The following is a 17,636-nucleotide window of genomic DNA, read 5'->3' as shown; positions in this document are numbered from 1 at the left end:
AGAAATTAAAGAAAACACAGAGAAATGACAAGATATTCCATGATCATGGCTTAGAAGAATCAATATTGTTAAAATCCCTATCCTTAATCAATATTCTTAAAATCCCTACTACCCAAAGCTATTAATAGATTCAATGCAATCCCTATCACAATTCCAATGACATTTTGCAAAGAAATAGAACAAATAACCCTCAAATTTGTATGGAATCTCACACACACACACACACATACACACACAGGTCCAAATAGCCAAAGCAACCTTGAGAAAAAAGAACAAGGCTGGAGGCATCACACTCCCTGAATTCAAACTATACTACAAAGTGATAATAATTAAAACAGTATTGTATTGGCATAAAAACAGAAACATGGATCAATTGGACAAAACAGAGAGTCTAGAAATAAGTCCATATATATATATATATATATATATATATATATAATATTATTATTATATTATCTTATATTATATTATATAACACACACACACACACACAGGTCCAAATAGCCAAAGCAATCTTGAGAAAAAAGAACAAGGCTGGAGGCATCACACTCCCTGAATTCAAACTATACTACAAAGTTATAATAATTTATAATATATAATACTATATAATTTATAATAATATAATAATAACAGTATTGTATTGGCATAAAAACAGACACATGGATCAATGGAACAAAACAGAGAGTCCAGAAATAAGTCTATATATATATGTACATATACATATATATATATACACACACACATACATACATATATACACACATAGAAATAAGTCTCTCTCTCTCTCTCTCTCTATATATATATATATATGTATATATATCCAATTAATTTATGACAAAGGGGCCAAGAATATACAATGGGGAAAGGATAGTCTCTTCAATAAGAACTGGAGAGCCACATGCAAAAGAATAAAACTGAGCCACTATCTTACTTCATACATATAAATTAACTCAAAATGGACTAAAGACTTGAATTTAAAACCTGAAACCCTAAAACTCCAAGAAGAAAACTTAGGCAATAAGATGCCTGACATAAGACTTGGTGATTTTTTTTTTAATCTGATGCCAAAAGCAAAAGTAACAAAAGTAAAATTAATAGATGGGACTAAATCATTTTTAAAAACTTCTGCAAGTCCAAGGAAATCATCAATAAAATTAAAAGGCAACCTACCGACCAAGAGACGATATTTTGAAATCATACATCTGATAAGGGGTTAATATCCAAAATATACAAAGAACTCATAAACTCAACAGCAAAAAGAAGCCCTACAAACAATCCAAATAAAAATGGGCAGAAAATCTGAATAGTCATTTTTCTAAAGAAGATAGAGAAATGCCAACAGGTACATGAGAGTATTCTCAACATCATTAATCACCAGCGATATGCAAGTCACAACCACAGTGAGCTATCTTGCACCTGTTAGAGTGGTTATTGTGGAAAAGATGAGAAATTACAAGTATTGGAGAAAAGGGAAGACTTGTACAGTATTGGTAGGAATATAAGTCAGTGTAACAACTATAGAAAACAGTATGGGGTTCCTCAGAAAAATTAAAAAGTAGAAATTAATTAAATTAATTAATTAAATTTAATTAAATTTAATTTAAAAATAGAACTACTATAGCATCCAGCAATTCCACTTCTGCTTTTTACCCAAAAACAAACATGAAAACAAAACAACAAATATGACTTGAGAAGATATATACGCCCAGATGTTCCCTGCAACATTATTTATAATATCCAAAATACAAAAACAACCTAAGTGTCCGTCAATGTATGATAAAGTAATTGTGACATAGATCTGTCTTGATTAAAGATTCTCAGTGTACTTTTCTAAAGATCTGCATGGCGATCACAAGAAACCACTCTGTATATTATGTTTAAAATAATCTTAGCGCAATATGGAGTCTCCTTCATAAGTGTTCAAAAAAATATTCCCAATAATTAGTTACCTCCAATCATATGACACATTAAGTATAGTTTGTTTGAAGGGTATTTACCTCTTAGAAGAGAGGACATCCCTGATAGTACTATTTGAAGGTATTGAGAAATGGAAATCATACGGAAGGTATTGATGTTAAATGCTAACTCATATTTGGGAGATGAGTTATCTCTCCAATTGATCAAATGTACACTGGTGGAATGTATCTTTTCCCATTAACTAGTATACTCACTCTTTCTAGATAATTTACAAAGTCAGGTTTCAAGCCTATATAGTGTGATGTACAAAAACAGAACCTTTTCAACACCATAGTTGTTTTGCTAAGTGTTGCAAGCAAATTAGAAACTTCTTTCTCTTCAATTACCTCCCCCCTTCCAATGATCAATTTTTAAATGAAAAGTAGAGATAGTTATTTGTATTGCTGTCCAATGTAGTATTGTCTAATAATAAATTGTTGCTTATTTCCACTGGATCACATATTAACAGATCACTTTAGAAGGAATTCACACATGATGCCCCAGAGATAAGCATGAATCATTTCATAGTAATTCCTACCTGCTAGGTATTGCTACCTGAGAGGAAGAATTCGTAGTAAAGAACAATTACCTGTGAACTGAGCTACCTTCATGTGTTAAGTAATTTGGTCTGGGAGGACCATGCAGAGAACCCCTCAGTTAACTACTTTCCTAAAACTAGCTATCCACCAATTTCCATAGGATCTGGAATTTCACCATTTGAGAACTCTATATAAGAACAATATTGAGAACTCTAATAAGAACAATAAATCAGTAAGTATATAATCATCTAACAAGAAGGGATGACCAATCCAAACATAAATTTTTTACCTTTAGGATTTTTATTTTTGTCTAGGACAAAGTCAACTCTAAATATTAGGAAAGAGTTAGAAACAGGTGGTAATTTTGATTTTTTAAATAAAATTTGAATCATTGAATTAACTGTTCTCAAATATAACAATGTGGCAACATTCAATTAATTAAGGGTCATTTTTCCAAGATTAAAAATGTAGATCACATATTACTTTAAAATCAAGGCAATGCTGGGGTGCCTGGGTGGCTCAGGCTTTAAGCAGCTGCTTTTGTCTCAGGTCATGATCTCAGGGTCCTCGGATGGATTGAGTCCCACATCGGGCTCCTTGCTCCCTGCTCCCTGCTCCCTGCTCCCTGCTCTGCGGGAAGCCTGCTTCTCCGTCTCCCACTTCCCCTGCTCATGTTCCCTCTCTAGCTGTCTCTTTCTGTCATATAAATAAATAAAATCTTAAAAATAAAATAAAAGCAATGCTTTAAAAGTTATATATAGTATACATGTTTAATTCAAATTCAGGAGTCGAAAGGAAAAAGGCAATACTTGGTATTCTCTGATGGGCCAAAATAGGAAATTGTATGCTCTCAAATTTACTGATTTCCAAACATAATGTCATCTATAAAGAGCTTTCTTAACTATTTCATCATTGTGAAGGTTAAAAATTATCAAGCAAAATCACAATTATAAACATATTGACACACAACCCAAAAATGTTAGTGCAGTTGTAAGACAGGGCATATAATGAATTCTATGTAAGAGTTAGACAAATTAAATGGTTAATATCTCTAAAGAAAACCGCTAGGCTTGGATCTGGACTAGGATGCATTTTTGTTTTTTAAAAAGCAAACAACACATTTCTGACTAGTCAACATGACCATTAGCATTGCTTTCCTATAAGAGAAGCAAAAGAAATCTCAGTTCCTGGGAAAGTTGGGGGTCATTGTTGTCATGGGAACCAGAATACATGTATCAAATGCCATCAAAGAGAGAAAGATTTAAAACTGCTATTCATCCGGTATCTAGAAATCTATCAAAGAAATAGTTCTCACCTATCTAGTGTGGATTTTCACACTTAGATATATTTTGAAGATTGTAAATTCCATTCAGACACCTTTTTCCTAGGGAGTTAATGAGTGCAGGATTCTACAAGCTAGAGAAAGGTCAATAGTAAAGACTTTTATAGAAATTACCACTTGTTCTAAAAATATGTATGGTCTACAAAAAGTTTTTCAAAAAGCAATTTGAAACATGTTCTGATCCTAGAACATCTATGCTTGTAAACTCAGGCAGGCAGGATTTCACCACTAATTCTCACCCTCTCCATACATTATAAAAATATTTGAGTTTTCCGTAAGAAGCCTATGGATTATTGGTATCAGTTTCTACTAGTGGGTCCAAATGCAGGCAGTAAATACTCAGAAAAAAAAATGACATCAAAAGTTGAAAGGAAGCTTCACTTGAAAGTAAACTATGACAAAATTACACTTTAGAAAAGTTTGCAAATATGAATTATCTTGCTTTATATTGTATATATAATTTCTTAACTTTGTAGAAATTGGCAAACATGTATTCCATAAAATTGTTTTTTGTAGTCACTTTTCTTGTTCAAAACTTCCCCTAAAGATATGTAAGTTAGAAGCTGATTTTATTATAAAAACATCCCAAGGCGTGTACAGAGAAATGTACTGGTTTTATCCTTACTTTTTTTTTTCAAAATTAATATAATATTAACAAATAAAGTCAATTTGTATAAAGAGTAATTAGATAATTTCCATTGAGGAGACAGAGAATTCTATTCTCCAAGTTCTATTTTAATATAGGTAACACATTAAAAAAAACTACCGGCAAAGTAACCAAAACAAATAGCTAACTTTGTTGCTAGAAAAAAGATAAGAGAGGTATCCAAGGATGATTTTAGTTTAATACCTCTACTTAGAAGTTAATATTCCTAATACAATAGAAATCCATTTGAGCAGAGACTTTCGTTGTTGTTTTTAGAAAGCACATGACATACATAAGTGGTTGCAAAACACATTTGGTAAGAAAACTCAATCATGTGGTAGGAATAAGTGATTTTATTATTATTTTATTTATTTTTATTCAGGTATAATTAGTATATAGTGTTATATTAGTGTCAGATGTATAAGTGATTTTATTATTGCATTATAGTTTCTTTAAAAAAATTCCTTTTTAAGTATAAAGTGTTATTTTCCCAAAAATGGCCTCTAGATAATTCAGCTTGCAATGGAAATACACCATTCTCATGGAGTGTCATTACTCAATTCAAACCTCTCTTATGTAAAAGGTTCCAACTGTTTTTGCTTTACTCAGAATCCTTATGAAATTACACTCTGAACATCTTCTCAATGTTTCTTAACATCTTATGCCATTTAAGAAGTGTTTATGTCCAACCGAAGCTGGTCTTTCCTAAGCACATAGTTAAGCTTCAGAGGACTAGGTAAGTAAGGTTAAACCACTTCCAGTGGTAAGTCATATTCTAGCTACGTATTCACAGAAAAAAATATAAACTAAAAAATTTCATTTTATTGTCAGTGATGATGACATTTTTACTTTCCTCATGTCAATTTTTCTTGACCTTATTATTCGTGCTATTTCTTTTTCTCCCTCCAAGTGACTTCAGTAATTCCATTGACAGACTGAGTATACAAACGGACAACAGTCTGACCATGTATGAAATAGAACTTGACCCAGAGCCTCTGAAGCAAACTCTCTGGGAAGCCAAACCACAATCTCTGTGGCAATCTGCCCCAAATGGTCAAGATCTGTTCAATTACACACAGCTTCCCTATTTTTTGCCAGCGGTCCACGTTTCCTCCTGCCAAGACTCTCCAATCAGAGTGCATAGGAGGCCTTTCCTTTCTTCCACGGTAAAGCTTTTCCACTGACCTGCCCGCCTTCGCGTCTCTGCCAAATGCCAAGTGCTACAGCAAGTTCTGAATAATAACTCGTGTGTCCTCATTTAAGTGGTCTACGCCTATTTCCATACCATAAATTAGATGATGAAAAAAAGGGAACTTTTATAAATAGAAGAATTATTTTTCCGCTTTAATGCAGAATTGGGGCATCAGGGATTACAGTGCTCTATGTAGGGTGCATTGGGCCTTCTTGCAAGTTCAAACTTCAGTGTTGCCTTCGCGGGCACTCTAAAATCCTGTTCCCCTTGAAGCCTTGACTCACAACCCCAGCCCACTGACTAACCACTGGAGTTCTCTGTTCCCATTGTGTAAGTAGGGGGCAAACTGGGAAAAAATTAAAAATAAAAAAATGCTGCATCATAGGAAAATAAATTTACACCAGACACATGAATAAGCAATTCTATTTCTTGTGATTCTTATAAACTATTTCTTATGGTTCTTATGGTGACCCTTCCTTCATTCTACAGTCAATAACTATTTCTTGAGGATACACTTGTGCCAGAAACTTTCCTAAACTTTGAGTATGTAAACAGTGGGACTGGGAGCATACAGAATTACACATTGTGGTAAGTGCCAGGAAGGAAAGGCACAGGGCACTATGAGGTTAAATTTGGTCAAGGTTACAGGACACCTAAGGAAGAAAGACTTAACCTGTGACCCACCCAGGGTGAGTAAGAGTTATCTGGGCAAAGGGCTAGTGGTGAGTTTTCCAGGCTGGGAAAACTCTACAGGCAAAGTAATAGAAAAAGCTTTGTGTCTATGAGAAAATGAACAAAAGCCAGTGTTATTAAAGCATAGAAAACATCTGAGATGGTAGTGAGAGTTGAGGGGGAAGGTAGGCAATACTTTGTAAACCATGTTTGGATTTTAATGAAAATACACTGGGAATAAGTGAAAGGATTTAAACAGAGCAATAACATGGATTGATTTGTTTTAAAAGACACTGGTCTGGCTGCTAACATCCGGGGAATGAATTGTAAGGGGGAATAGAACAGACAGGTTTTGTTGGGGCTCCAATACAGATGTTCAGGTGAAAGGTACCCTGGCTATGATTACAACAGTGGATGTGGAGAGATATTTTGGAAGTAGAATACACAATATGGTCTTCGAACTGAACAGAAGAATTGAAGCTGGGAAAACCACTTATTCTTATTTTCTTATTCCTAGTCTGGAGTTCTGAAAAACAAACTGTCCTATTGCCTAAGGAAGACAAAATCTGGAATGGCACCTACAGTTCACCCCACCCCACTATTTCTCCCCCTCTGCTCCAGAGAAAGCACTGCCACAGCCTGGAGGGCTTTTTTGGACAGATATGACTGGCTGTGTCTGCAGTATTAGTGACCCTTCTTGGACAATGGCTAAATGGACTGCATTCCAATGAAGGTTCTTGTCAAGATAGAATGGAAAAGATTCAATATGATCTCTGGGTGCTAAGTCAGAAAGATGGGTTCATAGTCTCATTCCAACCCCAAACTCCTTTCCCTGAACGTATAAACAAGTCATCTTTCTTTTTAGCACTTACTATTGTTTAATCCTGTATTGTACATTTGTGCCTCCATTTATTATTGGCAGATTTCCTTCAACAGAGTATAACCTTCCTAAGGGCACAAAATAGAGGTTCACTCTATATTTGTTAGAGGATCAAGTGAACAAACGGAGTGTGTTGGACAAAGATGACCATGATAAAGCAAGGAAAAGGTAGTAGGCATGAGAAGTAATGGATAAAACTATCATTTTACACATTTTTTTTTCATTTTCCTCACCTTGTCATGATAAAACAGAATTGAGGATAATCAAATTCTTAACCTTGACAGATTGTATCTCTAGGTTCTCTTAAAGGCCATGATATTCTCACTTTTGCCTATTCCAGAGGAAAGTCCTTTGCACTCTACATTTTTTGAGATGAGGAATTTGACACAGAGAACTTGGGTGGAAGGGTGAAGTTCACACACTTGTGACAGATTTGGAATTGTAATTTAAGTCTCTTGGATGACTATTGGTTGAGCCTTCCAAACCGTGAACTCTATCAAGGTCAGAGCTCTGTCTTCACATCTATGGGTTGGTAACTACATTTTTGAGGACAAAGAAAAGTAAGGTTAGCAAGACTCATTAGTCTTCATGAATTAGATACTGCTATCACCGCCTGATGCAGCTGAATACAGTGTGTGGTAGAGAAGGTAGGAAAGTTGTCCATAAATAGTAAATGGCAGAGCAAGGATTTGAGCCCAATTTGGCCTGAATCCATACCTGGATCTCCTAACCATTCTACTGGATTTAAAAAAAAAAAAAAAAAAAAAAAAAAAGAGTACATTTTGCTACTTAGAAGCACTTTATTCCTACTACTCAAAGTCAAATCTATCACAATGGCATTGCCAAAAAATTCCCATTATTCTTAAGATCTGACGAAACTAAATTCAACTGCCCTCTTTTAGTTAATGACTTACATACCTTTTTTTTTGAGAGAGAGAGAGAGAGAAAGAGAGAGAATGCAATGAGGGGTAGGGAGGGACAGAGGAAGAGGGAGGGGGAGAGAGAGAATCTGAAGTAGACATGCTGCCCAGCAGAGCACCATGTGGGGTTGGATCTCACAATGTTGAGATCATGGCCTGAGAAGAAATTAAGAGTTGGATGCTTAACTGACTGAGCCACCCAGGCATTCCCTTATATACTAATTTCTAAAGATTCTTAAAGCATTTGATTTGAGCTTTTAATTCCCCTTCTTTTCTAATTTACCTTCACCCAACCTCAGTACTTTACATGCCTCTATATATTTGTTCCAATTTACTTTTTTCTTTTCTTTCTTTCTTTCTTTCTTTCTTTCTCTCTTTCTTTCTTAAGATTTCATCTATTTATTTGACAGAGAAAGAATGCACAACAGGGGAGAAGCACAGGGAGAGGAAGAACCTGGCTTCCCATTGAGCAGGGAGCTAGATGTGGGTCTTGATCCCAGGCTTCTGAGATCATGACCTGAGCAGAAGGCAGACACTTAACAGACTGAGCTACCCAGGCGCCCCTCCAATTTCTTTCTGATGATAATTTTCCTCACTAATTTCTTCACCAATCTTTGACTGATGCCTTTATCACTGGCATCTACTTTTATCACCTGATTCCTCCATTACTCCTTAAAAGCACAATCCCAATGCTCTGCTATTCCTTGAACTAATAACGCTGCCGAAGATTCAGTTACTGCCTCTGTCACCGTTTATTCATCTCTTACTCCCAACCAGAATAGTTTGATATTCATGACTCCATATTAAAATTATTCCAAACTATAATATCTTTCCACACATCCCATAGACCTCCAGGCTATTCTCTCTTTGAATTCATATTATATACTAATACATTGCAAACATCTCATCATGGTGCTCACTTTATGACTTAAATCTAGCACTTTAGCTCTGTCTCCTACTTCCGTGAGTGTGTGTGTGTGTGTAAAATGAGCAAATCAAACAGTAGCTATGTCTTTCCCCATATTGTTATCTTTTTCTTCAGTGATTCAATCTCTACCAATCAATACTTCTCCATTATTCAAAGGCTAGTTCTAGGCACCTCACATACCGTGACTCTACCTAATTATATCCTTTTTCAGAAATACTCTTTTGTAGCTCTTTTAAAACTTGAAGCAGTTTTCCATTAGTGTGTTATCTGATCACTCTCTATAAAAAGCCCCTTGAAGATAAAGATCATGTGTAATTAATTTATCAAAACAAAATTTCAAATTTTAGAGGAGTATACAAACTATTTTTGAAATCTCAAGGCAACAGTATAATTCACATTGTTGTACCTTGCTTATCACTCTGGTTGATCACCCCATGTACTTTGTACATGGTACTTTGTAACCTTTATATTCAGGGTCTTTCTAGAATCCCCACTATTGCCTAGAGAAAGGTTTTCTATTGTTTCCTTTACAGGGACCAGAGTAACAAGAAAGACATTGCCATTTCTCTATTGATGTGTTGAAATACTAACAATGGCCAGAGTGCATCCTAGTGACTCGCAAACTTCCAAAAAAATAAGATAACAATATCTCCAGTAAATATTGGAATAAAACCCATAAGAGCTGATGAAACCACACCATTATCAATTCCAGTCTTGGAAATAGAGTAATATTCTCATTGTGGGAGCAAGGCAGTTAGAAAGTGACTGCCTCATGAATATTTGTTTTACAGTTTGTTATGAAAGATTCCTGACTTTGCATTGTCTTTCAAAGGGTACAATATCAAACTCTCACTGGGCAGAGGTAATATTCCTGTCAACTTTAGTCATCAGTTGGTCATGATGTATTTCTTCCTATCTTGGTAAAATTATCAAAAATGTATGTTTTCTGTTTCTAAAATTATTTGAATCAACATTCAAAAATGTTATTGTTTTTTTAGGTTAAAAGAGCCCTTCTTCTGATTCAATTTCCTTCTTCAGTTTCCATTTGTAAGTAATGCCTCATGTTTAATAGCTAAATGAAACATAAGACACCTTATTATCTTGAAAACAATATTATCTCAAATATAATTTTTTCTTAAGTTCTTTCTTTTTTAAAGAGTTTTTTTTTAAAGATTTTTATTTTATTATTTATCTGAGAGAGATAGCAAGAGAGAGAGAGAGCACGAGCTGAGTAAAGGGCAGAGTGAGAAGCAGACTCTCAGTGGGAGCCCCATGTGGGACTCAACCCCTAGACTCTGGGATCATGATCTGAGCTAAAGGCAGATGTCTAACCGATTGAGTCACCCAGGCACACTTTTTTAAGGATTTTATTTATTTATATTAGAGAGAGTGAAATCGAGAGAGATCACAGAGGGAGAAGGAGAAGTAGACTTGCTGCTGAGTGGAGAGCCTGACGTGGGCCTTGATCCCAGGACCCCAGGATCATGACCTGAGCCAAAGGCAGTCACTTAACCAACTGAGCCACCCAGGTGCCCCAATTTTTTTCTTAAGTTCTTACCAAAACATCTTTTCAATAAACTTTCAATGAATCTATCAGAAAAAATACTTTAATGCATATATTACAAATATAAACAACTTATACTAAAATACTTCTAAAGTAAGCATATACCCAAATTCTGTAATCATTGTCTGACTTTAACCTAGGAATAGAATCAAATAAGATAGACCAGTGTAATGTATTTATGTATATACCTAATTTACTTTGTGTACATTAAGTAAGACATTTCATTTGAATATGACCCAGCAATGCAAATAATGCTTCTGTATTTAATCTTTCTTTATGACCTGCTCCAAACAGGAAGGTCTATGCAAACATAAGTATAAATATTTTTAATTACTATATTAAATCTCAAGGCTAATAAAGATTACATGCATTTCAAAGCAAAAGAAAAACTTGGTGAAAAAATAAAATACTTATTTGTCTTAGGACACTTTTTATCCTTGAATACTAATCCTCAATTATTATGTTCAACATAATGAATCAAATATGCATTTTAAGAGTTATTCAATAAAGTTAAATGTTAATGAAATGTGGCTACAAGAGGAACTATTTCCCTATTTCTTCATTAGGATCTGTTGTATTTAATAATTAAAGTAAGTATGTTGAATGACTCAAGTACCTTTTCCAAACCTTCTTCCTTGAGGCTGATCACATCCAAATCAAAATCTGTTCGTAAGCCATTGGTTTTGTTGAAAGTTATTCTGCCTGTGAGACCTTCCCAATGTGCCTACAGGAAAATAAATAAATAAATAGGATTCACAAGCAAGTAAAGGAAGATAAAACATTTTTTCACACAAAAAATACAAAAAATTATTTTCATTACTTCTCATAAATTTATCACTATTGATTTTTAAGACATTTTTTTCCTCTTACACTTTGGAAGATTTTTGTCTATAGATGTTGCTTTAGTCTCAGTATAAAACTTATTATAAATTTTCATTTTAAATAATGCATTTTCTATGAATAATTTTTATGAGAAATTCGAAGATTGTTTTAAATAGTAAAGCTCTTTTGCAAACTGAGAATAATTTAGTCACTTATTATAATACATGAGATAGTGAATATCTCACTAGAGATTGCAAATAGAATTACTGTTATAAAGTATCACTCCTAACTTCATATTAATATGAACATAAACTTATTTTATTACAAAGAAAGAAACTGAATTTAGGAAAGCCTATGTTATACAACTTCAATTATACACTTTCCTCTTAGAATAATTAACTTATTACTTTATTTTCCCTTAAGTGGGACTGGGAGAAATATATCAAAATTATTCATGTCAAGCTATACTTCCTGTAAAAGGAGCTTTCCATATAGAAGGAAGTGAAAATGTAATAATCTAATTACATAATGAGTTAAACCCATTGCAGGTGAGCAAATTTCTGAGTTTTTTTTGTTTGTTTGTTTTTCTTTGTTTGTTTTGTTTTTAATACAGAAAGTTTTCTCATTCTGCTGGCTATATAGAAAAAATGTTTTCCATTATTTGCCATTTGGAAATAGCTTGGGGAAAATGTACATATGAAAAATTTCAAGTAATGTTACATATACTCACAGCTATAATGTTTGAAAGAATATACACCAAGATCCAAAGAAATGAAACCAAATAGATTATGGGTAACCTTTCAATAAGGACTACAAATGGATATCATATTACTACACTAGTTAGGCTCCATGTATTTCTATACTTATGTGTAGGGATTCTAAAATAGTTTTAGGCTAATAAATTACAAATAAAACAGTAACAATTAGGGGCGCCTGGGTGGCTCAGTGGGTTAAAGCCTCTGCCTTCGGCTCAGGTCATGATCTCAGGGTCCTGGGATCGAGCCCCACATCGGGTTCTCTGCTCAGTGGGGAGCCTAGCCTGCTTCCTCCTCTCTCTGCCTGCTTCTCTGCTTACTTGTGATCTCTCTCTGTCAAATAAATAAATAAAATCTTTAAAAAAAAAACCAGTAACAATTATAATACATGTCTATATACATATTGCAACATGTCATCACTGAATTTAAACATGTGTTAACTGGTTTCCAATAAAGAAGAAAAAGATATTTAACCTATCCTTTTCCAAAGAAAATACTTTTAGATGCTTAACAAAAATGCATCTAAGTACAAAAATAGTCAATTTGACCAAGAAGTACAGAAGTAGAAGTAGAGAATAGTTAAAAACCACAATCTGAGATAGAGGCAGCATAAAGAAATGTTTATCGGGTAAGAATGTACAACTAATAAAATACAATCACAAATCTAATTCTGAACTACCTAGCAACCAAAGCAAGGAGGAAAGTGTGATATAAACACAATACACAGGGTCCATAATGTCAGACATACCAACTACGCAGGAGAAGCTCAGCTCTTCCTGGCATTGAAACTTTAGAGGAATGTCTCTTGTTGGTCCTCATAAAGAGGCTCACCATGTGATTTAGTGGACAAGGGCCGTGACAACACCTTACAATAAATACAATAGTGAGTTTCATACAACTGTTTGTTATAGGACTGTGTGACACACACCTGAACGCTCGGGTGCTGCGTCCAGAAAGCAATTCTTTAACCGCCCGAACCTGAGCACTATGTCTGCAGCTCTCTGATGCTCAGTTTTAAACCAGACATAAACGTAGAATGCGAAACAAATAAAGAACTGCATATGCCTCAGCGAGTGTCATTTCACCCATCTGAGAGTACATTAAAAATCACAAAAGGAAAACTCATGGGTATTCTTTGCCAAGGAACTGGCATATTCTTAAATATGACCCTATTTTCACTTTTATTTTTGAGATGAATAATTTATTATATGTTGAATTGATGATTTCTTTAAAGCCCATTAAGAAAAATCTTATGTGGGGATAATTCCTGTGATTTTCCTAGCAAAGACTAAATTTTCATAGTCACACTTTCATATAAAAACTCCTGTTATACTCAAATGAAAGGTATCCCAAGCTGACAGTCATGATGGGTCAACCAGGAAGAGTGTGTATGTGGGGGGGTGTGATCTTCAGAGTTTTACCTTTTTTTTTTTCCTCACTGTGGGCATTCTTGGTCTATAACCATAACAGTTGTAATCAGAAATGGTATGTGACCATAAGAATGATTGTATTACACAATACAAAGTAAACTTTGCACTTTTCCGAATGCAGATACTCTGTTTTATGTTAACTGCTAATATAATGACAATAACTAGACATTATATTTAGGAACCATAGATCTAAGTAACAATTCTTTAAGACGTGGGATTTAGTGGAGTGCAAATGGCATTCATGTTAAAAATTGTTGCCTAAAATACATTCTTTAAACTGTATCTCCACATAAATGAAAAGTAATACCTATAAAGATTCAGGGAGGTGAAAACTAACAATGTCATAAATCATAGGTCACAGATTTTCATCTGTTTACACAATCATAGGTATCTTGAAAGATATTTATTTATTTGTCATGTAATTTTTCCCTTTTTCTTCCGTATCTTTTAGTAAAAGTGTTAATTTTGCCCGTATGGAGGAAGAAAGAAAGTTGAATTCAAAATATAAAAGTAAAAGGCCACCTGTGAGGAAAACTAAAATAATCTCAATGCATTCATCTTGAGGACAAAAGAGACTAGGCAGATGTGCTTCTCCCGACATACCCGACATACCTCTTTAATTAGGCTCATAAAACGGGTCCCGAAGCGCCAGGGTTTGTGTCTATTACACTGTAAGGAACTGACTGTCATCTGGGGAAACTGCTGGACGCCCACAGACACCACGTGCACGGCATCATACATTAGAGCAGCATCAGTCTGAAAGCCAAGAACAAGGAAATATGGAGTCAGTACAACAAGTGAAACCCACAGGAGGAGGTTTGGAAGGGGACTGAAAGAGTGAGAGAAATATATACTCATTTTACCTTCACCTAAGGGAGACAACAGTTCTTCGATGCTCTGGTTCTCTTAAATAAGATGCTGTGTTCAAATTACTACATCAGCTCCATTAGAACATTTGACCTAGCTCCCTTTCCTGAAGTGGTAACTCAGTTTCACATTGTCCTAGTATCTCTGTTAAAGTAGGAAATGTGTGAAGACATTCATCGTTTTATTTTTTTGTCATCCCCTCTGGCTCTGTTTGATTGTCTTAGTACACAGTCATAGACACACATCATATGCACACACACAGGATGAATGCAACTGAGGACATTTTGAATGGTTACATAAATGACATATTGTATATGAAATAAATAAACAATTTCCTTGCATAGGAAGAGTGAAAGAGATTTGAAAGGAGATTCACCTAAAAGACTTAAATATAATCCCCAATCTTTTCAACTTAATTTTTCAAAAGGTTCAATCTCAGAAATGATGCTACAGTTTTTGAATCTCAATACATGTATTAATCCTTTTTTAAGAAACTAAGCTTAATCCCCTGTACTGTTTTCTTTTCCCCAAATTTCCATATGAATAAAAGTTCCTTTTGTCTTCTCAAGGAAAACGGATATGAATTCTACTGTGTTTGCACCTGCTCAAATGACTGACCACTTTAGAAGTTGATGATAAAAAACAAAATGTTTGTAAGTCATAACAAACCAGAGGCTCAGTGACGTTCAAATGCTGTGTTAAATGGAGTCTCGCATTGTGTCTGACGGATCGATGCCAGGCTCACTACCTACGGACGAAGGCCACACTGACTGTAATGCTAGCAATGAACTTTGGGCCATCTGCTTCGCATGCCTTGGAATAAAAGCATATATTTCCTCTTCTCATTCACACAATTAGTGAGCTGTGAAATGAATTCCAAAATGAATAGGAACCCTGTAGATTATAGCGTTTGCCACAATACAATACAAAATGAGTACACACAGTCGCTTTCATGCAAATGGATCCTAAGGAGCTTTACCACATAAAATGGAAGACAGCTAAAGAGCACAATGCAATGACAGAACATAATAATAATGCCATTTTATAGTTCATAAATCTTTGGGGGAATATAGCTTGCATTCCTAACCTTCACTTTATAAATACCAGCTGACTACTTCCACATCCTCTGATGGCTGCGGCGTAAAACTAGGATCAGGGAGTTGATACAGGCATACGTCATAAACCTGAGGATTAGACTGATACTTGTCTTTGGCCTGAGGTAACATTCAGGAGACAGATCTCAGATACCATACAGGTGGTCGTAAAAACAGTTACCAAGATATGAAAGACAGATTTGATTCCAAATTTTAAAATGCATTTTTAAAAAAATATCACTGTGAACAAAGGTATGGAGTCATGAACACTTTCACACCCTAATCAAGGGAAGAGAAAGGACAATTTTGCAATTTGCACCACAAAACAGCCTTAAAAAAAAAAAAAAATCTACATTCTTTTTAACCCAGTAATTTCTCTCTTGAATTTGCCCTAAGCAAGTTAGAGATAAGAACAAATGCTACATACATGATTTATTATTTTTTTTTAAACAGTGGAAACCTACCAAATGTTTGAATGAAGGAAATACAGTAAAATCACAATGGTATTTTATATAACAACTAAAAACGATGTTTTGAAAAATAATCAGTTAGATGAGAAATTGCATGTGATATGATCCTAAATGTAAAAGATTATGCAGAGCTGTATGTCTAGCATAAGCCATTATATATCTTTATGGGTACTTCAAACGTACTACGTAATTTATTTAACTCTCACAATAAGGGTTTAATAAATGTGCTACTATTGTTCTCATTTTACAAATGATGAAATCAAGTTTGAGAGACATTAAGTAGCTAAGCAACGTCACACAGTTAACAAGTGGAGAGGCCCCAGACTCAGACTCTCTGCTCATAGCTAGTATTCTTAACCACCATATAACGTGTTATAAGAATAATAACAGTAGGTTAAAAAGAAGAAAATACACTAAAATGAAACCAATGATCACTCCTGAAAGTTGGTAATTAAAGGAATTTAAACTTTTTATTTATTTTCTACAGTTTCTTTAAGATAGAAGTTTGCTAAATACCATTTGATAATTTTCAAGATGAAAATTTTTATCTATTTCCACAAAATAACTAAAATAATATAAATATGATATTGCTGCTATATGCCATGATTTACTTACATAAGACTTACATGAAAATTCTAGAATAGTAATCTTATCTAAAATGGTAATGTTAAGAAGGGATTTTGCCAAATTAAGAGTTTGAAAAATTGTTTTTGGTACATAGTTTCAGCAACAAGATCAGAGGACACACTAGTTGATAATAAAACTATTTGAGGAGCACCTGGGTGGCTCGTTGGTTAAACCCTCTGCCTTCTGCTTGGGTTATGATCCCAGGCTCGTTGATCCCTTGCATCAAGCTCTCTGCTCAGCAGGGAGCCTGCTTCCCCACCTCACCTTCTCTCTGCCTGCCTCTCTTCCTACTGGTGATCTCTGTCTGTCAAATAAATAAATAAAATCTTAAAAAAAAAACAACTATTTGAGATCTTATGATTTTAAATATAATCATAAAAGAAAGATAGTATTTATTAAATAGAAGATAAATACTAGAAAAAAATTGTAAGTAGATAAAAAGTTGCTGATCAAATTACTTCTTGAATTTCCAGTTTAAAATATGTTGATTTATGATAAAGAGATACACAGAACTACTGAAACTACTCTGTATGATATTTTCATCAGTTTAGAGTGTTATTTTTGTTCTACCTTTAGACTGGTTGTTTTATGTAATAATATGGAGTTATTTTCCATTTATACTCGCTATCCTGTCAGACTCAACTTTACTGTCTTCTTCGCAAAATCATGCATATGCAAATTCTTCCACCTTTGAAAAGTTGTGAGAAAACTAGTGTTTTTCTTATTTTCACAAGAATGCATATGCTTGAAAATCTGTCTTATACTAGTAATAGTATTACTTAACACTCATTTAGTATTTACTACAGATAAGACATTCTCTTTAAATCATTCCCTTTAAATTCTCACAACCAATCTGCAGTTGAAAATCCACTGAATTTGTACCAAGTAGAAAACTGAGGCAGAGAACAGTTCAGTAACTGGCACGTAGAGGT

At 34.4% G+C, this 17,636-nt stretch overlaps 1 protein-coding gene across 4 annotated transcripts in view; it reads right to left on the bottom strand.

Annotated features, from left to right (window-relative positions):
- Positions 1-17,636, bottom strand: part of GRIK2 (glutamate ionotropic receptor kainate type subunit 2) — a 639,603-nt gene that overhangs the window by 242,389 nt on the left and 379,578 nt on the right. For all 4 annotated transcript variants that reach the window (XM_047734793.1, XM_047734792.1, XM_047734790.1 and 1 more), the window contains exons 8-9: positions 14,259-14,402; positions 11,256-11,363 (exon numbers count right to left, since the gene is read on the bottom strand). In XM_047734793.1, coding sequence (XP_047590749.1) covers positions 11,256-11,363; positions 14,259-14,402 — 252 coding nt within the window. The remainder of the gene's footprint in view (positions 1-11,255; positions 11,364-14,258; positions 14,403-17,636) is intronic.

This window comes from Lutra lutra, chromosome 6, assembly GCF_902655055.1.
Source record: "Lutra lutra chromosome 6, mLutLut1.2, whole genome shotgun sequence".
Classification (NCBI taxonomy): Eukaryota; Metazoa; Chordata; class Mammalia; order Carnivora; family Mustelidae; genus Lutra; species Lutra lutra.
The sequence above is the reverse complement of the archived record's forward strand: the minus strand, read 5'-3'. Positions and strand labels throughout refer to the sequence as shown.